Source organism: Gigantopelta aegis, chromosome 9, assembly GCF_016097555.1.
Source record: "Gigantopelta aegis isolate Gae_Host chromosome 9, Gae_host_genome, whole genome shotgun sequence".
Taxonomy (NCBI): domain Eukaryota; kingdom Metazoa; phylum Mollusca; class Gastropoda; order Neomphalida; family Peltospiridae; genus Gigantopelta; species Gigantopelta aegis.
The window spans coordinates 77,337,561-77,361,103 of record NC_054707.1 but is presented as its reverse complement, the minus strand read 5'-3'; the positions used below and the strand labels follow the sequence as shown (position 1 = coordinate 77,361,103).

The following is a 23,543-nucleotide window of genomic DNA, read 5'->3' as shown; positions in this document are numbered from 1 at the left end:
CCTTAAATAATATTCCGATTAAATACGTATAAAATTTGCTGATGGGTTTCTTCCTGTTGTGTGATTAATATGTGAATTTTTTTTTTTATTATGGAGCTCGAAAATGATCGATATAAAGGTATTTAACGTCAAACATAGGATTGTTGTTGTATTAGAGCTCAAATCTTTGACTACCTTTTGGTAGATAGCGATTGCGCAGAATTTATATAGGTTGGTTTCTGGCGGTAAGAGGTTGTTGATAACTGTCCAAATGTCCGTCTAGCTCTCTTACCGTCATAGCTCTCGGGCTAGACAGGGCTGTGCTCCGCACTTACTGTCAGTTGAGGTATCTCGGTACCACCCAAGCCCGGGGTTAACAGAACCCACAGTGACTGCTGGGTAATCCTACCCCACTTGGGGGGGGGGGGGGGGGGGGTCCTTACACTTGGACGACAGTACCCACAATCACAGCCTTGGAGTGAGTGAAACTCGGCGTGACTGTAACCTCCCCATTGAGCTTTGTTTGTGGTCAAATGTAATAAACAAAGAAAAACACGATATACGTTTATTTATTCCTCAAGCTTTATTTGTTAGCACCTAAACAGGCAAGCAGTATTGCGATTTTCTGCCATTGCAGGACATTACAACAGGTAAACAGCCAAGCTATACAACAGTCAGTCCATTTTTCAAATGTCTTAAAGTACGGCCATTTTTGTCAGGAGATGAAATAACAGCGCTGTTTGATACGGCGCTAGCCGTTTTGAAAACATTCCCAAGGTAATTGGCTTTTCTTACTTGACCAATACCTGAAATGGAAAAGGGTTTCAATTAAACCAGCAGTAGCAGCAGCAGTAGCAGCAGCAACAAACGATTTTCTGATCTCATTATTATTTTAAGCAGTTACAACTAAAACTAAACGATATACTTTGTAATATAGTTAAAATTACCAGTACATAGTTTTAATTCACCACATTTATAAATAAGATGAAATACGATAAATGCCTCCGACAGCGACAACCACAGCCCCAGACCCTGCCTGAGCTGGCAGCAGCCTTGCAGGCCGAGTGGGCCACCATCCCCCGGGACGTCATCCGTACTCTGGTTGCTTCAATGGGCAGGCGGTGCCAGGCAGTTGTCAACACACGCGGAGGCCACACCCGGTATTGACTCCAGATGACCTTGACCTTGGTGGCGTGTCCTATCACTTACTCACAATGGACTAGAGTGAATTGTGAACAATCCTGCAACATTTGGTAATTATCGGACTCACCATTCAATAATTAAATCAATTCTCCAAATGTTACGACAATGTGGTTTTGCGTTTCTTTTTTTGAAGAGTATATGTTAATGTTATCCCCTCCTGCTCATTCAACTAAGTCCCCCTCCCCACGCGCGCACGCACATAACTCGAGTATCACTCTGCTGCCCTAATCGGTACCAGATCATCATCATAATGAAAACGTATTGCTATCAGCTTCGCACACCACCAAGTAAACAAGAAACTGCAATCAATACATGTACCTTGTTGGACACTGCAATCAATACATGTACCTTGCTGGACACTGCAATCAATACATGTACCTTGCTGGAGACTGCAATCAATACATGTACCTTGTTGGACACTGCAATCAATACATGTACTTTGTTGGACACTGCAATCAATACATGTACCTTGTTGGACACTGCAATCAATACATGTACCTTGCTGGACACTGCAATCAATACATGTACCTTGCTGGACACTGCAATCAATACATGTACCTTGTTGGCAATCAATACATGTACCTTGTTGGACACTGCAATCAATACATGTACCTTGTTGGACACTGCAATCAATACATGTACCTTGTTGAACACTGCAATCAATACATGTACCTTGCTGGAGACTGCAATCAATACATGTACCTTGCTGGACACTGCAATCAATACATGTACCTTGTTGGACACTGCAATCAATACATGTACCTTGTTGGCAATCAATACATGTACCTTGTTGGCAATCAATACATGTACCTTGTTGGACACTGCAATCAATACATGTACCTTGTTGGACACTGCAATCAATACATGTACCTTGTTGGACACTGCAGTCAATACATGTACCTTGTTGGACACTGCAATCAATACAAGTACCTTGCTGGAGACTGCAGTCAATACATGTACCTTGCTGGAGACTGCAGTCAATACATGTACCTTGCTGGACACTGCAGTCAATACATGTACCTTGCTGGAGACTGCAGTCAATACATGTACCTTGCTGGACACTGCAGTCAATACATGTACCTTGCTGGAGACTGCAGTCAATACATGTACCTTGCTGGAGACTGCAGTCAATACATGTACCTTGCTGGACACTGCAGTCAATACATGTACCTTGCTGGACACTGCAGTCAATACATGTACCTTGCTGGACACTGCAGTCAATACATGTACCTTGCTGGACACTGCAGTCAATACATGTACCTTGCTGGACACTGCAGTCAATACATGTACCTTGCTGGACACTGCAATCAATACATGTACCTTGCTGGACACTGCAATCAATACATGTACCTTGCTGGACACTGCAATCAATACATGTACCTTGCTGGACACTGCAATCAATACATGTACCTTGCTGGACACTGCAATCAATACATGTACCTTGCTGGACACTGCAATCAATACATGTACCTTGCTGGACACTGCAATCAATACATGTACCTTGCTGGACACTGCAATCAATACATGTACCTTGCTGGACACTGCAATCAATACATGTACCTTGCTGGAGACTGCAATCAATACATGTACCTTGTTGGACACTGCAATCAATACATGTACCTTGTTGGACACTGCAATCAATACATGTACCTTGCTGGACACTGCAATCAATACATGTACCTTGCTGGACACTGCAATCAATACATGTACCTTGTTGGACACTGCAATCAATACATGTACCTTGCTGGACACTGCAATCAATACATGTACCTTGTTGGCAATCAATACATGTACCTTGTTGGACACTGCAATCAATACATGTACCTTGCTGGACACTGCAATCAATACATGTACCTTGTTGGACACTGCAATCAATACATGTACCTTGCTGGACACTGCAATCAATACATGTACCTTGCTGGACACTGCAATCAATACATGTACCTTGCTGGACACTGCAATCAATACATGTACCTTGTTGGACACTGCAATCAATACATGTACCTTGCTGGACACTGCAATCAATACATGTACCTTGCTGGACACTGCAATCAATACATGTACCTTGCTGGACACTGCAATCAATACATGTACCTTGCTGGACACTGCAATCAATACATGTACCTTGTTGGACACTGCAATCAATACATGTACCTTGCTGGACACTGCAATCAATACATGTACCTTGTTGGCAATCAATACATGTACCTTGTTGGACACTGCAATCAATACATGTACCTTGCTGGAGGTACCTTGTTGGACACTGCAATCAATACATGTACCTTGCTGGACACTGCAATCAATACATGTACCTTGCTGGACACTGCAATCAATACATGTACCTTGTTGGACACTGCAATCAATACATGTACCTTGCTGGACACTGCAATCAATACATGTACCTTGTTGGACACTGCAATCAATACATGTACCTTGCTGGACACTGCAATCAATACATGTACCTTGTTGGCAATCAATACATGTACCTTGTTGGACACTGCAATCAATACATGTACCTTGCTGGAGACTGCAATCAATACATGTACCTTGCTGGACACTGCAATCAATACATGTACCTTGCTGGACACTGCAATCAATACATGTACCTTGTTGGACACTGCAATCAATACATGTACCTTGCTGGAGACTGCAATCAATACATGTACCTTGTTGGACACTGCAATCAATACATGTACCTTGTTGGACACTGCAATCAATACATGTACCTTGTTGGACACTGCAATCAATACATGTACCTTGTTGGAGACTAGCAATCAATACATGTACCTTGTTGGAGACTAGCAAGGCGTGCGTTTACATCCCGCTTCCGTCTGTTTTCTGTGGTACAAGAAGTCTGAAAGAAAACCAGTGTATGCTGCTAACACAGATCTGAAACGTAATTATGTTTCGATGTTGCTATCTTTTTTCTTGTTACAAACATCACTGGCGTAGGAAGCGGGGTGGGGGATATGCCCCCACGTTTCTTGATTCAGTAGCAGCAGCGATGGTTAATATTTCGCTAAATAATTAAGTTTTAGTCAGCTAACTTTTGAAATGTACCTTTCATATAGTAGCTAAACGTATTATTAGTCAAATATAAAATGTAAGATAACTTATTTTTAACTTGTTTTCCAACCCATAGCTATTGTTGAAGAATATACTACAAACTGTATGCATTTAAAATACAGAAAAAGTATTTTGTTTTTTAACGACACCACTAGAGCACATTGATTAATTAATCATCGGCTAAGTCAAACATTTAGTAATTCTTACACGTAGTCATCAGAGGAAACCCGCTACATGTTTCCTAATGCAGCAAGGGATCTTTTATATGCACTTTCCCACAGACAAGAGCGCTTTATCACTGGGCTACGTCTCGCCCTTGAAATACAGGGAAAATGCCACTAGTATCTTGATGTCACTCTTCCCACTTTACAACACGATAACCGGATTACAACGGACACCACTTAATGCTAGGCTTTCTGATCTAACGACTTCTACGACTGTCCAGTTGCTAGTATGAGCACCCTTGCAACCCGATTCTCGCGGTGTACTCCTCCTACGATCGATTAGTTGTTAATCTGAGAGTACCTATCGGGAGTTGTGACAATTACCAAAAACACAACAACAAAAAAACAACAAAACAAACCCGTCAAGTTGGCCAACTTCGTCGAGACAGTTGGCAGTCTGCCACGACAAAGTCGGCCAACTTTCTGTTCCCACAACTTCTACGACTGTCCATTTGCTAGTCTGATCGCTCTTACAACTCGATTCTCGTCGTATAACCAATTAGTTGTTAATCTAAGCGCAACCGTCGAGTTGTCCAACTTCGTCATGACAGTTGGCAGTCTGACACTAGCATCAACGAACTGTCCTGAGTTTGCTCCCATTGTCAGATGTTTCTGACCGTGTTTCTGATCTTCCCCCACATCCCGAGTCAGGCCACCGATCTTATCGGAGGTCGGACTCGGGATGGGCGTGTTCGAAACCCTAGAAGTATATGGGCACGTTAAACTAGTTATCATCATCATCATCTGATCTTCCAAGTGTTTATATGGGGCGGGACGTAACTCAGTGCTACAACGCTCGCATGATGCGCGATCGATCTAGGATCGATCCCCGTCGGTGGGTCCATTGGGCTATTTCTCGTTTCAGCCAGTGCTAAACAACTGGTGTAACAAAGGCCGTGGTATGCACTATCCTGTCTGTGGGATGGTGCATATAAAAGATCCCTTACTGCTAACTGAAAAGAGTAACCCAAGAAGTGGCGACAGCAGGTTTCTCCTCTCAATATCTGTGTGGTCCTTAATCATATGTCCGACGCCATATAACCGGAAATAAAATATGTTGAGTGCGTCGTTAAATAAAACATTTCCTTATCTCCTACTGTTAGTAAGTAGCCCAAACTGGATTTCGCCTCTCAATAATGTCATATGTACGAAAAACAATATTTGGACATAAAATGAAGTTTGACCTACTACAAACACTAAGATATCAGAAACACATTTCTTACACATCCATTGCTGAGGACATTATTTGTTATTTTGATAACACACACTGTTAACACATATATAAGTGTGAACAGTATGTGTTAACGTTTGATAATAATTCAAGACATACGACTGGCTATCATAGGTGATGACTAGGTCGCCAATGCCATACCATCCAATGAAAAAACAAACACACGATCGAAATCGATTACATAACTGTGACATATAGTTAACCCGAAATTGATTTGTCTGTGACGCCTAAGTTAGCTACAAGGGCAAGAGCAGTAAATAACTTTAGTTCGGAAAAGACGTTTACATTTGCTTAAAACCTGTGGGTTTTTTAGGATATGTAAGAAATTGTTTTTTGTTTGTTTTTGTTTTGTTTAACGACACCACTGGAGCACACTGATTTATTAATCATCGATTATTGGATGTCAAACATTTGGTAATTTCGACATATACTAGTAGTCTTAGAGAGGAAACCTACTACATTTTTAAAATTAGTAGCAAGGGATCTTTTATATGCACTATCCCACAAACAGAATAGCACATACCACAGCCTTTGATATACCGGTCGTGGTGCACTGGATGGGGCGAGATTCAAGAACTAGAATATTATATTCGTTTTTGTTGGATACATTTTGAATGAACTCATTGTAAGACAACTGGTATCTAACGGCCACTCATGTAGTATTCTCTCTTTACTATACAGAGTAACACATGTATTTAATATGTAATTACAGTAGTTAAAAGGGCCCTGTTAGTCGGCAACGTCTTAACAATGACATAAAACTCAGGACAGTCCACTTAATATATTTAAATACAAATAGAGACTTTTAAAACTATAATTCAGACAACATACCCCGTCACAGTGTACGCCAACAGGACATACTATAAAAACGACAATTCAGACAAGTTACCCCGTCACAGTGTACGCCAACTGGACATACTATACAAACGACAATTCAGACAAGTTACTCCGTCACAGTGTACGCCAAATGGACATACTATTAAAACTACAATTCAGACAACATACCCTGTCACAGTGTACGCCGACTGGACATACTATTAAAACTATAATTCAGACAATATACCCCGCCACAGTGTACGCCAACTGGACATACTATTAAAACTATAATTCAGACAACATACCCCCCCTCCCCCGTCACAGTGTACGCCGACTGGACATACTATTAAAACTACAATTCAGACAACATATACCCCCCCCCCCCCCCCGTCACAGTGTACGCCGACTGGACATACTATTAAAACTATAATTCAGACAACATACCCTGTCACAGTGTACGCCAACTGGACATACTATTGAAACTATAATTCAGACAACATACCCTGTCAGTGTACGCCGACTGGACATACTATTAAAACTACAATTCAGACAACATACCCTGTCACAGTGTACGCCAACTGGACATACTATTGAAACTATAATTCAGACAACATACCCCGTCACAGTGTACGCCGACTGGACATGCACTGACGATACATTCAAATGTGAGATTGGTGCACCCCTGCAGTCTAAATGCTGAAAAGTATGGACTATAGATCGTCTGGTTCACTGTTAGGAATCCATCGTTCTTCTTGAATACAACTCCATCTCCACAGCTGCAACGAGAAATACGCTAGGCTTGAAAATGGGAAGAATTTTTAAAATAGCAATTAGTGAAAAAAAAGTTAATAGAATTAAAAAAAAAGTCAAAAATAAAAAGAATTGACTGCTCGGCCGAATATTTATATAATTTGGAGCATTTTAGAAGGACAGTCCAAAAATAAATAAGAGAAAGATGAGAGGATCGGACTATTTAATAATAAAGTAATTTCAACATAAAATTTTGAACGAAGGTCTAAAAGTTTAAAGTCCGATCTATATGTCCACGTGTGTGGCCTCGTTAGGGCCGTTAGGGTGCACAGCTTATAGGGACGAGATGGGTTGCATCCCGTCAAGAAAACCCCTAGATTGACAATCATTAGACGTTGAACGTGTAATGCTGTGTTGAAATACAGATCTTGACAAGCCGGATCCGTCTGAACGAGAGTATCAGACTAGGATCTAGTCCAGTCGTCATGGGTTGGTATTATGGTGCGAACGGGTCCGACTCCGGAGGATACGAGATGGTATCAATATAAAATAAAGTAAAGTCTAGAAAAAAGTAGTAAGGGTCGACCCCGCTTCCTATTTCTTCTTGGAGTGGGGCGGTCAATCTTCCAGTGCTGCTAGGACAGGCTCAGACATTTAGAGACTAAACACGAACAACCGTGGCGTTCTGCAAAATGTCATGGAAAAACTAGTCGACATAAGTCAGCCGGAGAAATGACGTGGATGCAAGGAATCTCGCTAAAAGAGAATCCAACGTGGTGGTGCAGGCTGTCGAAACGAAAAGCGTTCCAGCGTTCAATCAGTTCCAATTGCCGCATACATCCCAGTAGAAAACTCCATTTCGCGGACAAAAACAAAACAAAATGCAGAATTCCAATGTCCAGCACACGAAAGCACGTGCAGTATGTACAAGCAAAACAAACACGTCTTATCGCGTCGAGCTTCAGACAAGGAATGATACATTATGAACGACCGTATTCAACAAGAAATACATTCTGAACACAAAAACATCACCATAATCAACAAAAATACATTATGAACGACAAAACTATCACCGTAATCAACAAAAATACATTATGAACGACAAAACTATCACCGTAATCAACAAGAAATACATTCTGAACGACAAAACGATCACCGTAATCAACAAGAAATACATTCCGAACGACAAAACCATTACTGTAATCAACCAGAAATACATTATGAAAGACAAAACCTTTACTGTAATCAACAAGAAATACATTCTGAACGGCAAAACCTTTACTGTAATCAACAAGAAACGTTTTTTGGTTTTGGTGCACTGTGATGAACGTCAATAGGTACAACTATAAACCAAGTTTCACTGACCTAGAACTTATGGTTTGTTAGAAACTGATCTAAACGCGAAATTTACGCAAACATTTTTGTCCGCCGCCGCCTCCGCCAATTGAAATGTAATCTCTTTATTTCGACCTTGCACACGGCAGTGTCAGACTCAAAGGGACATTTTAACCACTAGCTACTACATGTAGGAAAACAACTATCATAATCAAGATAATCTTCAAATGTGGATTCTGTTGTTTTTATATGATAAACGTGTCGATCTGCGTCTGTTACATACTTTATGGAAACCAGGCTTAAGTATCATACAGTAGATCTGACCAAAATCAGTGATATCGCGTGTCTCGATGACCTTTCATTCGCCAAATCAAGACACAAAATGGACGGTGCCTAAACATGCTGAACCGCATTGGTTATATAACTGATTGCAAAGATGGGTCACCCGAACACGAATATGTTTGGATCATGTCAGATCCTCTAACAGTAACCAAAGCTAAGTGGAAGTAAAATATCCGATTTTGGTCATATCAATAATCGTGCTTACCCGGCAATCAGAATCGTGTAGTTTCTAACTTCATTCGTCGCCCAGCATTGTTGTGCTTTCACGAAGTCAACACCTGTTAAATATTAAAGTACTAAAACGGTTTTATTTGAGCTGCTAGCTTGGTGGGTGTTTTCTTTGTTTGCCGTTTTGTATTATGAGAAGTTCTAATTTTAGAATTCTTGTCTGTCTATATTAAGTTCAATACGTGGATATGCAGACCCATTCTCCGTCTCTGTCTCTTTGTCTCTCTTTCCTGCCTGCCTCCCTCACCCGTCTCTCTCTCTCTCTCTCTCTCTCTCTCTCTCTCTCTCTCTCTCTCTCTCTCTCTCTCACACACACACACACACACACACATGCCCGCACAAACGCACACACGCAAGCACACACACACACACAGAGAGAGAGAGAGAGAGAGAGAGAGAGAGAGAGAGAGAGAGAGAGAGAGAGAGACACACACACACACACACACACACACACACACACATTATGATTATCGTGCATGGCATGTCATTACTATGTTTGTTGCTGTGTTTAAAACTATTAACCCTTACAACGTTCATTTATTCACAGAAATATAAATTTGTGCTTGTATCAAACTAAGGTTCTAGCACACTGCCATTGGTAACAATACCGGCAGCTGGACAACTGACCAGTTATGGTGATGACAATTCGGATGATGGTGCCCAGAGCAATGTCGCTATCCATGACGTTATCCCTGGTGTCCACCAACCTAAGATCTATACCAGACGTAATGGGTTGGCCTTTATCTTCGTATATCGAATTGGGAGGCTGTTTACTGAAATAAGAAACAGAAGACTTTGATGATGATGATGATGATGATGATGATGATGATGATGATGGTGATGGTGAAATATAGCAGACGTAATGGGTTGGCCTTTATCTTCGTATATCGAATTGGGAGGCTGTTTACTGAAATAAGAAACTGAAGACTTTGATGATGATGATGGTAATGATGATGGTGGTGGTGAAATATACCAGACGTAATGGGTTGGCTTCTATCTTTGTATATCGAATTGGTAGGCTGTTTATTGAAATAAGAAACAGAAGACTTTGACGATGATGATGATGATGATGGTGGTGGTGGTGGTAGTGGTGGAATATACCAGACGTAATGGGTTGGCTTCTATTTTCGTATATCGATTTGGGAGACTGTTTACTGAAATAAGAAACAGAAGACTTTGATGATGATGATGATGATGATGATGGTGATGGTGGTGGAATATTTAACTTCAAAACTTGGCAGGGCGGTAGCCCAGTGGTAATGCACTTGCCTGATGCGCTGTCTGTCTTGGATCAGTCCCCGTTTAGTGGTCCCACTGGGCCATTTCTCATTCCAGCCAGTACACCACGACTGGTATGTCAAAGGCCGTGGTATGAGCTATCCTCTCTGTGAGATGGTGCAGATAAAGGATCCCTTGCTACTAATGGAAAAATGTACCAAGTAATGAGATAGAAAAAGCCCTGCTTCAACTGCATGGGCTACTCTTTCAGTTAGCAGCAAGGGATGTTTTATATGTACCATCCAACATGTACAGACACAACAGCGCATACCACGACCATTGATACACCAGTTGTGTAGTCCTGCATGGAACGAGAAACAGCCCATTGGGCCAATATATGGGGTTCGATCCTAGATTGATTGTGCATCAGGCGAGCACTTGGCTACCTTCTACCTATTACTCCGGATGCTAGGAAAATAAGCATTTAGCGGCTAAGCATGCCATGCCCAGCTTAATAAAACACATTTTAGAACAATCGTACCTGGAATCAATTGAAGTTTTGTGTGTCTTCGATGAACCGAAGTTGTCGTAACTGCACACGACCAAGTACTGGTCTCTGACCAGCAAGATTGACGATCTTTGATTGATAGAGTCCCAGGCCAAGTCGAGTATGAGTGTGTACATTCTAGAGTTGGACTTCCGCTGTGAAAATGAAATAAACTTTTAAATAATTCCAACAATACACTATGTTGACCAGTTGTAAAGCAAAGCAAAGAAAAACAAACAGACAAAAGAAAGTAAATTGATAAGTAGAAGTAAAGTCTTAAGACAACAAACACCACTAACCAACAATAAAAACCCACACACCCATACGTACGTACAAGATATTGCATGTTCCCTACTAAAAACTAAATAAATGCATTATATTCATCTGCTAAATTGTGGATTGTTCAGGACACTTCGGATTTCGGAGTGTGTGGGGTGGTGTGCACACCCCCAGCAGCTTCCCTTTGGTACGTGCCTCAAGTAGGCTACCTCTTGTAGCTCCGACTGTCAATGTAGTAGTGTTGTATAAAGTGCTCCTGCTGGCAATGTAGATTGCTTTATCTGTAGAACGATAGAAGCATCCTATCTACTGGCAGTGTAGATTGCTTTATCTGTAGAACGATAGAAGCATTCTATCTGCTGGCAGTGGAGACTGCTTTATCTGTAGAACGATAGAAGCATTCTATCTGCTGGCAATGGAGACTGCTTTATCTGTAGAACGATAGGAGTATTCTATCTGCTGGCAATATAGGTGGAAAACAAATTAGTGCAGTGCACATTAACGCGCTTTAAACACACACACACACACACACACACACACACACACACACACACACAAATTGACTGGTGTTTGCAAAAAGTATTACAAGGTGTGGACGGTGAACCTTGCGGAACTTTTGTCTTGTGAGTATGGAAAGCTTTTTATTTTTGTTTCTTCTTCATTCAGGGGCGTAGGCTAGGGGGGTTCGGGGGGGGGGGTTCGGACGACCCCCCCCCCCCCCCCCCCCCCCCCCCCCCCCCCCCCCGCTTAAACAAATGGTCCGCTTTCAGAGCTAAAACATACAGGTTTATATATATGGAGTTTCTGGTGGTGCAAAAATAAAATAGAAAAACGTCCACTTAGTTCATATTCGAACCCCCCCCCCCACCCACCCAGGTCCAGATCACGCTACGCCCCTGTCGTTTCTCCTTTTTCTTGATTTGTTTTTATTAGGCCTAGTTAAAGCTAGTTTCGCCCTGCCTTCACCACTTTAAAAAAAAAGGTGTTTTAAAAATGTTGCGAAACTATAGCTTAGGCTAAATAGCAGTATCGGGTTAGTCCTATTAATATGTAAAGCTAGACATGTAGTCCCATGGATATGTTAAAAGTCTGCACCTCAGTTTATATTTGTGGGAAAATGCGTATAAAAGAGCCCTTGCTGCAGTAGGCAAAATGTAGTGTTTCCTGTTATGACTACATGTGAGAATTACCAAAGGTCTGACATCCAATAGCCGATTATTAATTAATTAATGTGCTCTTGTGTTGTCGTTAAACAAAACAAACTTTAACGTTTGTTATTGAAACCTTCAAAAAGAAAAAACAAAATTTTGAATGCCACTTCGATGGTTTCCGTATATTACGGACATTGGCGGAAACAACTATTACGTCAACAATTCAATGACGTTTCAGTATGGTTATGGACGTCAAGTTGCACTGCGTACATTCTTGTAAAATTAGCTTAAATTCAGAAATATGTGGACAGTATCGCTATTTGACGTCCATGAGCATATTTAACGTGTACAAAAACTCCATTAAATTACTTAGTATGTATAAATTATCAAATTTTAAAGATGTGGTGCAGCTGCCCCAACGGTAGCTAGAAGGCCTACTGTTCTACAGTGTGGATATCAGTATTATCACCAAGACAGGTCAGTGTATTCATTACATATTTTAGTAAAATATCTATAAATTATTTCTTAGTGATATAACAGTGCTATCAATTACTAGTGAGATCAACGTTTTAGGGGCAGATACAATAATGTTTCTAGGGAGGGGATGTAACGTTTAAAAGGGGTACCTACAGTATTCCAGGAAGGGGCGCAATTTTTAGCATTCAAACGAACAGCAAAATCATTGATATATTATGGCAATCGTCCCCAGAAACACAGTCCTGTCCAACATATCTCCCACTAAGCACAAATAGGGCCTAAACAAAATCACTACAATCAAGAAAGGTCTTGACATCCAGTAGCTAGGATAATGACCGCGATGACCTTAACGAGAGGTGTGTGTATGCATTTGATGTATGGGTATCTATAACTTATATTTATGTCGGGGACTGACTGTTACATAGGCCTATATAGATATTGACGCATTGGCGCAGGGGATAACGAAATCCTTTCTGGCCTCAGAAAATGTCTCATGTCGTTGCTGAGACTCGAACCTGTGGCACCGAATTGTCCGTACATTTCAGGCTTGACACGATACGCTCCAATGGGTGGGGGCAATGACTCAAGTTTAAACAATATTTTTATTTCTATTCAATGCTTTAATGAATGGGATGAATACTTTCATACCAAGAACCGTACATATATATAGCAATTCCAATTGTGCCGTACCAGTATAAACCGAACTGGACATATTTATTAGGACTCTAAAATATAAATATAATCAACCATATAATCCCGAACCTGAAATAAAAGCAAATCTTACCTCGAAAAGACATTTGGAACCGTCTTGATTCGTGAAGCCAGCGTGTGCCAGATAATGGACCCCGTCTGATGTGTTCATTTGCAACACGTAATTATTTTTGCAGTGGACGTGAATAGTCATGGGAAGATCGGCGGTAACGGTGATGGGAACGAGGTTTATTGGAGATGGGTTACATTTTGATGTCACTACAAAAAAGAGAAGTTTTGAAGGTCAAACAGTTTGCCCGTCCAACCCCTACAACACTGAATAAACGCCACCAGTAACAAATATAGTCAAACTTCGACCCCTCAAACTGAAGCGACGGCCCCGACCGAATTGCTATTTACAAACTATTAACAGACTTCGAAAAATCAAACCTCGAAAACCCAAGCAATCTAATGGTGGTGGTCGTGGTGGTGGTGGTGGTATTCCAGTTTTATACATTTAATTTCGTACTAGGTTAAAAGACATTACCAATGTATAATGAACAAGAAAAAGAAAAGAAAAAAGTTTTCTTTATTTGAAATTATTCAATTTGAATCCATTTAGTTTTTGTGTCTTATTAAAATATCGATGTCTTGTGAACATTTTAGGCCCATTTTGACAGTCTATTTATCGAATACATTTTATCATTAAAAAAAAAGAATCGCATTTTCGGGGGAACATATTTAAATAAAAAAACGTACCTTCATACAGACTATTTGGTTTCCTAACCACTATCGGTCTCTGAAATTAAACGAAAAAAACCACGATTCACATTAATACTGGTTTGTACGCTGTCACGGGGATCCTATAATACCCGTAACTGAATGAAACACGATTATCCAAATATCTCTCTCAACTGTATATCTATTAGATCTCTCTGTAACGGGCAATTCAACCCGCGTGTGGCTCGTCTAGGTATGATCAGAGATAAGATCTTATATAAAGTATATGTAATATAGCACGTTTAGTTCACTAGAAAACACAACAAAAACACTATACACTTTGGAATCTGTATTACTACTACGCAGACAAATGTACTGCCGCAGTAGTTAATTAACAAAAACAAATAATAACAACCCAGAACTGATCACTTAATTAGTTAATCTCTAGGTGTCTAGTTTACACAATATTGTAATCACTTCACCGTGACACAACACCCACACGTGTGATAATTGAGAAACGCTTCCAGGGGAACTTAATTAATAAAGGAATTACAACTCTATTCCTAACTGGTTAATTTTTAATTAACCCTTACTACTCATTCAGTAACGTGTGATAATTGAGAAACGCTTCCAGGGGAACTTAATTAATAAAGGAATTACAACTCTATTCCTAACTGGTTAATTTTTAATTAACCCTTAACTACTCATTCAATAACCTTGTAATACAGACTTAATACTGGTACCTATCACAATAAAGACAATAACCTACAGTTTACCTAGGTCCTCTAGGATGACTGGTTAAGCTTTATATATATTAGACAGTGAGCCTACAGTTTACTGCGTCAGATGACCGGCAGCACCGTCTAAATAATATTGGTATAATACAGTATTAAAATATTTAAAGTCACATCAATCACATCAAGGTTATACACAGAGCAGAACATATACAATTACCAGTCCGGACGGACAACGATCCCTGGAAGCCTTCCAATATGTTTCTCCCTGATATCTCTAAAACCCTAGCTATTTATCATAAAAGCCGAATATCGCCTGGGGGTACATCGCGGCCCTCCCCCTATCAAGTGATATTTCCACAGCGACCATGACGGCAATTTTCTCTTAGATGGCCAGACTCACTGTCGCCTAGTCGGTCGTAAAAACCGCACTCGCGGAGGTATTACGTAACTACTGGCCACATGGCCTCCGCACCTGGTCTGGGTGTGTATTGAGAACTGCACACGGCCCTCTAAAACAATTTATATCGCCACAGGCGAAAACAAAATTAAGAGCATGTTCCGTCACATACGCCATTCTACAGGGCCGTACCCATCGAGGGGCAGGGGTGCAGCTGCACACGTCTCACAAAAATGCGACAAATACCATATAAGATTTTTAAACAGTGTTTTTTTTATTCAGCCTATATTACTATGCCTTGATTCTTTTTACTGCGCCCCCGTCCCCCTTTCCCCCGTTACATTAGGCCATGAACAGTCCTGTCGTCGACATAATTTTCACAAATATAATGATTCTTGATTGGACGTACTGTAACCTAAAGGGAAATATTCAATGATAACAAATTATATAGTAATAAATCGTATTGTTCATAGATCGTGAGAATGATCTGTAAAGAATAAAAGTACCAGTAATCTTATGTACATGCTGCTATAGTAAATATTCATCATCAACAGTAACGGGAGGAGTAGGTTTCCTTGTCACCATATCATTTAAATCTTAAAAATCTATGTGGAGACGAACAGTTTGTCCAGCACTATATAACTATATATAACTACATGTATAAACATGTTGAGTCATTCACGTTTCAAACTATCGGGCGGGTGATAAATTACTCTACTCAAAAGCTATAGGCGACTGATTTGCATTACATCGCAAGTAAAGCTTGCACATATTGACGGAAAAACGTTTTGAATGGCACACATGGAACAATATAATTATACGGGTATTCAACCATTGGGGTTATAGCAGCTTCTTTTCACATAAAACGCGGAAAGCGCGCTGAAACCATGGTTTTAGGTGGACGATAAAATGCGCTTCTGAGATAAAATTAAGGTGCGCTTGGGCGCGCAAGTGCGATCGCGCACCTCAGTTGTAAAGAGCTGCATGTAAAACCATATATAACTATATAATTATAACAGTTATAAAAATAATAAGTATATAACCCCCTTCATAGTCCATTCCTTGACGTGGTGAAGGGGCTTGTATGTCTCAGTAACCCAGAGAGCTATGCCAGCAGGAGCTATGGCTTCCGTTAGGGACACCTAAGCTGGACTGGTCATTGGGTAGAGGCTAGACTGATGTGGACTAAGGGCGCTGAAGTCAGAGGTATTGGGCCGCACGACGCACTCAAATAGACCACAATATCATGCACCAAAAGCTATTATGACTACTATATAACTACATGTATATGTATATGTGTATATATGTATGTGTATGTGTATATGTATGCAAGCGTATGTGTATTTTGTAACAGTAGATTCACATCTTTAGTTATGAAGTTAAAATTTATAAAACCGATATGACATGTTAAAACGGCCAAACTGTAAATGAAAACAAGGGACATTAGCAAAATTATTTCCCCCATTGTAATAATTGACTTGCTTTTAGTTTTGATTGTTATAAGCATTTATGTGTACAAGTCCGATTGGGCTATTTCTCGTTCCAGCCAGTTCACCACGACTGGTATATCATAGGCCGTGGTATGTGCTATCCTAATTACGGAATGATGCATATAAAAGATCCCTTGCTACTATATGTGAAAATTACCAAATGTTTGACATCCAATAGCCGATGATCAACAAATCAATGTGCTCTAGTGGTGTCGTTAAACAATTTTTTTTTTTATGAGTACCTGATTTGCCATAGTATTTAAGTTTAGAATTTTTAAAAATTATTTATATATATATACTCTTCAAAAGAAGAAACGCAAAACCACATTGTCGTAACATTTGGAGAATTGATTTAATTATTGAATGGTGAGTCCGATAATTACCAAATGTTGCAGGATTGTTCACAATTCACTCTAGTCCATTGTGAGTAAGTGATAGGACACACCACCAAGGTCAAGGTCATCTGGAGTCAATACCGGGTGTGGCCTCCGCGTGTGTTGACAACTGCCTGGCACCGCCTGCCCATTGAAGCAACCAGAGTACGGATGACGTCCCGGGGGATGGTGGCCCACTCGGCCTGCAAGGCTGCTGCCAGCTCGGGCAGGGTCTGGGGCTGTGGTTGTCGCTGTCGGAGGCGTCGGTCCAACTCGTCCCATAGATGCTCAATTGGGTTCAAATCCGGTGATATCGATGGCCAAGGAAGGACATTAATGTTGTTGTTCTGTAGGAAAGCCATTGTGAGACGTGCTGTGTGAGGCCTGGCGTTGTCATGTTGGAACACTGCGTTGGCGTTGGCCATAACTGGAACGATGTGTGGCCGGAGGATCTGGTCAATGTAGCCCTGTGCATTCAGGTTGCCCTGCACGTGGACCAGGTCAGTTCTGCCAGTGTTTGAGATGGCTGCCCACACCATGACACTACCCCGCCGAATCTGTCCACTTCCTGCACGCAGTTTGCCGCATAACGTTCACCACGACGCCTATACACGCGACATCTTCCATCATGACGTCGGAGCAGAAATCGGGACTCGTCAACTGAACCACACCTGTCTCCATCGCAGTTGAGGCCATTGTCGATGAATCTGGCACCACACTGCAGTCGGAGTCGACGGTGTTGTGGTGTTAAGATGACACCTCGAACTGGACGTCTGGCACGAATTCCTACCTCACGTAGGCGGTTCCGTACGGTCTGGTCGGATATCCTGCGCAAACCTGGTATTGCTGCGGCTGTGGAGGTGGCAGTAGTCAATCGTTCCCGAAGGTGGCGTACCCGGATGTAGCGGTCCTGCCCGGGGGTAGTGACCCGTGGTCGACCGATCTAGGGAGGTCACGTGTTGATCCATGTTGCTGGTAACGGTCCCACAGTCTGGAGATGGTGCTTGGGGACACATGGAATGCCCTGGCAACGGCCGTTCTGGATTCGCCTGCGTCTAGTCGGCCGATGGCATTGTTTCTCTGCGGTTCACTGAGACGTGGCATGTCCTGGATTGTCAACTGTCGGCCAGATACAGAGGCCAGGCAAGCGAACACCCTGCACTTTTATACTGTCGGTGTTCATGTTGCACGTGCAGACAACGCACGTGCAGTGGTGACATGGTTTGCACGTGGCTGCGTTTTTGCGAATATTCACATTTTGGAACTTTATTGTACAGTAGCTGCGTTTTTATCGAATGTAACCGTGGGAATGTGTTTGGGACATGCAATGACCTTATATTCACAAAGCATGAACCGGTAGGAAACATAAAATCGGAGTTATAACCCATTTGTACCCTTTTGCGTTTCTTTTTTTGAAGAGTATATATATATATATATATATATATATATATATATATATATATATATATATATATATATATATATACGAATAATATTGTACGCAGTTTCAAAATTAATTACTGTCAGTGTACAATTGCAATAAACATTGCCAGAGACATTGGTTATAAAGACACTGGAATTCTAAACAAGAAAATTCATTTCGCCAAAACGGCCCTGTTACGGTTCATAGAGACTCCGTGTTCGAGATAAAAAAAATTGGGCAGTATCCCAGTTGGATACATACATTTCAAAATCTGGTATCCCACCTGATAATTTAGTATCCCACTTAAATGAAATTCATAAATAACATCGTAACAAATGTGGACGACACTGTTACTTAACTTCACCAGTAAATGACGACTTTCACCGTTTCAGCGAAAAAAATCCCGCAGGATTACCCCCCCCCCCCCCCCCCCCCCCCCCCCCCCCAACATTATATGGTATCCCGGTGGGATACTGGGTTATTGAAGTCTGGTATCCAAAATTAAATACTGGTATCCCCGGGATACCGTTAATCTCCAACACTGAGACTGGATGACAGTGGACGCGGCCCGTGCGTGCGGTCCGAATGTTGGTCAGATGCCTCTGTTTGTTGCGTTTTGGGTATATATAAGCCATATACAATTATTTCAGTGCGGCTGGCCGCTTGCGTTTTGGGCATATAAACCATATACAATTATTTCATTGCGGCTGGCCGCTTGCATTTTGGGTATATAAACCATATACGATTATTTCATTGCTGCTAGCCGCATGCGTTTGTCAGACGCACGCATCGCACACATTCAGTGTAGACGGCGACGCTCTCATTGAAATTAATGTATTTCGATTTTTTCTTTTTATCCGGATCGCACGCACGCACGCACGCACGCACCGCTTCCAGTCTACATGCGCCTTTACAATGGGTGCAAACTCAGAACAGTCCCTTTAAAATAAGATGTATACTTACAACACACACTATGTAAATGCTGACCAGCATAAATAGTAATGGTATCTGGAAAACGAAAATATTGGATACAATGTTTACGAAAAAAACTCACTCATTCTCTGTCTGTCTGTCTGTCTGTCTGTCTGTCTCTCTCTCTCTCTCTCTCTCTCTCTCTCTCTCTCTCTCTCTCTCTCTCTCTCTCTCTCTCTCTCTCTCTCTCTCTCTCTCTCTCTCTCTCATATATTGTTAATCAGTTATCCAGTAATAAACGGATGTACTAATGAAGTTCCAGACTAGGATCCTCAGCTCCGAGTTCTGACTACGCACTTGACCCTTATGAGGGTGGGACGTAACTCAGTGGTACAGCACTCGCCTGGTGCGCGATCGATTCCCGTCGGTGCTCCACAACTGGTGTAACAAAGATCGTGGTATGTACTATGCTGTCTGTGGGATGGTGCATATAAAATATCCCTTGCTGCTAATCGAAAAGAGTAGCCCATGAAATGGTGACAGTGGGTTTCCTTTCTCAATAGCTATGTGGTCCTTAACTCAGACGACACATAAAATGTGTTGAGTGCGTCGTTAAATAAACCATTTCCTTCTTTCCTTGACCCTTATGAAAGAACTGCTTATTTTAAAATATTTTAAAAGGTAAACTTCAGTTGCGCATGTGAAGTAAAGTGTGCAGGGAGAGGGTTTCAGGCGCGTGCGCGGGGGGGGGGGGGGGGGGGGTTTGGGTCGACCCCCCGTTCAAGGCGAATTTTTCGGGCTTGTTATCGGGCTTCGCCAGACACCTCGACCCCTCCCCCCCTGCAAATTTTCCTGCGCACGCCCCTGGGTTTGTACTGTGAAGCGCGAAGAGATATCGAGTCATTCTAGGAAAATATATTTAAAACAAAATCCCTTGGAGCAGGGCAAGGGGAGGGGGAGGCTCGATCCCGAACGCGCCTATCTAAATTTATTGTATTGACAATAAATAGTTAACGAAACTTACCAAAGGACATTTTGTCGATACGCCCATGATGTCAGACTGCAGAGCAGATCAGCGCGGAAGTAAATACACATGCATCGTGTATACGCGCGCGGAAGTAAATACACGTGCAGAGAAATGTACACGCTTCAGGCCTGCACGAAAGAAATATTTGTGTCTCGACTCGGTATAATATCCGCCCGGTCCCCTCCATTATTATTTTTAGTTAGGTTAGGGGTTAGGGGTTAGGGTTAGGGTTAGGCTTGGGGTTGGGGTTGGGGTTGGGGTTGGGGTTGGGGTTGGGGTTGGGTTGGGGTTAAGGTTGGGGTTAAGGTTAGGGTTAAGGTTAGGGGAGGGGGGGGACCGGGCGGATATTTTTCCTTGATATTCGTTAGTCAATATACATTTTTGTATATATATATTTCTGCGGATAATTTAACGTGCACGTTCAGATCAAGGCGATGTAGCGCACTCCTGTCTTGGGGTGGGGGACGTACCCCAGTGGTACAGCGCTCGCTCGATGCGCGATCGGTGTGGTATCGATCCCCGTCGGTGGGCCCATTGGGCTATTTATCGTTCCAGCCAGTGCACCACAACTGGTATATCCAAGGCCGTGGTATGTACTATCCTGTGTGTGGGATGGTGCATATAAAAGATCCCTTGCTGCTAATCGAAAAGAGTAGTCCGTGAAGTGGCGACAGCGGGTTTCCTCTCAATATCTGTGAGGTCCTTAACCATATGTCTGACGCCATATAACCATGAATAAAATGTGTTGAGTGCGTCGTTAAATAAAACATTTCTTTCTTTGCCTGTCTTGGGCGCAAGTTCACGCCAGGTTTTTTGTTCGTACACAGGAGAGATGGGAAGGGAAAAGAAGGTACTCTCATACATAAACCTTCATGCACAAGGGGGCGGGATGTAGTCCAGTGGTAAAGCGTTCGCTTGATGCGCGGTCGGTGTGGGATCGATCCCTGTCGGTGGGCTCATTGGGCTATTTCTCGCGCCAGCCAGTGCAACACGACTGGTATATTAAAGGCCGTGGTATGTGCTATCAAGTCTGTGGGATGGCGCATATAAAAGATCCCTTGCTGCTAATCAAAATGAGTAGCCCATTAAATGGCGACAGCGGGTTTCCTCTCTCAATATCTGTGTGGTCCTTAACTATATGTGCGACGCCATATAACCGTACATAAAATGTGTTGAGTGCGTTGTTAAATAAAAAATTTCCTTCCATCGTGCACAGTGGGGCACCAGCAGGCGGATGGTGGTATATATGGTGCTATGGAATTTGGAATGTCCCGTAGGATTAAGCCAAAGAGAAAGGGAGCGCAGTTTTGTAGAGGAAATTATGCGCAATTTTGAACGGTCTGCCAAAAAGTAAAATAGGGAGCTACGTATAGTTTTGGAAGATTAGTATGCCGAGAGTAGCTCGTTAAGTGGACCTAAAACTGGATTGCAGCTAACAGTCTTTTATATGCTCTCCAGGGCCGTAGCTAGGATTTTTTGCTGGGGAGGGGGGGGGGGGGGGCAACTGAGTAGTCAATAGTCTAAAACTCCATAAACAGTTAAGAAGAGAATTTTCTTTAAGTTTCTATAATGCTTTCCGGATTTTCTTCTGGCCTTGCCCCCCTGCTAGCTACGGTCCTGCTCTTTCTCCATAGTTAGAATAGCATACAGCACTGCCTTTCATACACCAGTCAAGGGCGTGATGCAGCTTGGTCAGAGAAATCTAACGACACCTCAGACCTCAGCCAAACGTCAGGACCGTAGCCAGCTGGTGTCATTAAGGGGGTAATTCAAGTTTTAATGGGGAGGGGCACACTTGATCAAAGCATGCACACAAGTCTAGCAGATTCTAGAGGATAATCGTTTTTCAGGGTGGGGTGTGGGTGAGAGATGGGGCGCAAAAGGCCTACCAAGCTATCTACAAGAGAGCCCTAAGACATCTTCTCAAGACAAAGGTCCTATCTGTATGGAACCATGGCTTACGACTGTGACCCCGGGCCTACACAACGGTATTATCTGTAATATAATTCGCAAGGCCTTTTTTAATAGTTTCTGATCCTTCTGATCGCTTCTCATCCTTTGATCTACACTGCCGACTGCCATCTTTACCCGATGCCGCGCCTCGCAAGGATCTTTTTGCGCGAATGTCAAGTGGACTACCGTACAGACACATATGCCAAATATTGCGTACAAAGATGGATCCTTAAATTCAACCTCCATTGGCGCTGCCATCTTTGTGATCACGGCGGCTGAGTATATACTATAATTATAGCCTCGGCGAATGAAAAGCTGGCTATCTACACAGCGGTCGTAGTTTTTGGTGAAAGCCTATTGTAAGGCCAACACACACTCACACACACACACACACACACTCACTCACTCTCTCTCTCTCTCTCTCTCTCTCTCTCTCTCTCTCTCTCTCTCTCTCTCTCTCTCTCTCTCTCTCTGCATATAAAAGATCCCGTGCTGCATTAGGAAAGATGTATTGGGTTTCCTCCGATTCTGTCAGAATTACAAAATGTTTGACATCCAATAGCCGATGATTAATTAATCAAGGTGCTCTAATGGTGTTGTTAAACAAAACTAACTTTAACTCACCGGGTCAAAGTTCGAAGTGCACTTAAACTTGGAATGACGCATTAAAGTTACATTCTCTGGTTACCATATTACAACATCATGTACAAATGTGAAATACAAGCTCAAATGCACTTTTAAAAAAAGTCGTGTGTGTTCGCTATGAACGAATATCGTCAAACGTATACGCTTGATTCGCCGCCTGTGCCGCCATAGCTCGGCAAAGCACAAACGATAGCCTGTGTTTCTGTGCCCGGCTGTGGACAGTTTTGGCAGACGGGTAACACATTTGCTTAATAATTAAAAATACACAGTTTAACCAAACACATTAAAACTTGGAAGATAACTAGCTAAGATAACACAGAAAAGTGTGC

General features: G+C 42.1%; 1 protein-coding gene and 1 long non-coding RNA gene across 4 annotated transcripts in view; one reads left to right on the top strand and one right to left on the bottom strand.

Moving 5' to 3' along the window:
- Positions 1 to 547: 547 nt before the first annotated feature.
- On the bottom strand, positions 548 to 20,717 carry LOC121380490 (vitelline envelope sperm lysin receptor-like). 3 transcript variants are annotated; one of them, XM_041509315.1, is made up of 10 exons: positions 20,614 to 20,716; positions 19,641 to 19,685; positions 14,296 to 14,335; positions 13,631 to 13,815; positions 10,934 to 11,094; positions 9,802 to 9,947; positions 9,152 to 9,224; positions 7,136 to 7,295; positions 3,970 to 4,036; positions 548 to 785 (listed from the first exon to the last, which is right to left on the bottom strand). In XM_041509315.1, the coding sequence occupies exons 1-10, from the start codon at positions 20,638 to 20,640 to the stop codon at positions 643 to 645; spliced, it is 1,047 nt and encodes a 348-aa protein (XP_041365249.1). In that variant the 5' UTR covers positions 20,641 to 20,716; the 3' UTR covers positions 548 to 642. The 3 variants fall into 3 exon arrangements, with proteins under 3 accessions (XP_041365249.1, XP_041365251.1, XP_041365250.1); XM_041509317.1 differs by lacking the exon at positions 3,970 to 4,036 and having other exon boundaries at positions 20,614 to 20,717; XM_041509316.1 differs by lacking the exon at positions 19,641 to 19,685 and having other exon boundaries at positions 20,614 to 20,700.
- LOC121380491 overlaps positions 12,706 to 23,543 on the top strand; it is a 53,967-nt gene continuing 43,129 nt past the window's right edge. The window contains exon 1 of the long non-coding RNA XR_005958949.1: positions 12,706 to 12,846. This is a non-coding gene — a long non-coding RNA (uncharacterized LOC121380491). The remainder of the gene's footprint in view (positions 12,847 to 23,543) is intronic.

Bases quoted from the DNA above. Each gene is read 5' to 3' on its own strand.
- LOC121380490 (XM_041509315.1), bottom strand. From the start codon at position 20,640: ATGGGCGTATCGACAAAATGTCCTTTG. The intron at 7,296-9,151 runs GTAAGCACGATT...TTCTCGTTGCAG, and splicing joins TACACGATTCTGATTGCCGG to CTGTGGAGATGGAGTTGTAT. The intron at 4,037-7,135 runs GTATGTTGTCTG...GTTTTCTTTCAG, and splicing joins TCGGCGTACACTGTGACGGG to ACTTCTTGTACCACAGAAAA.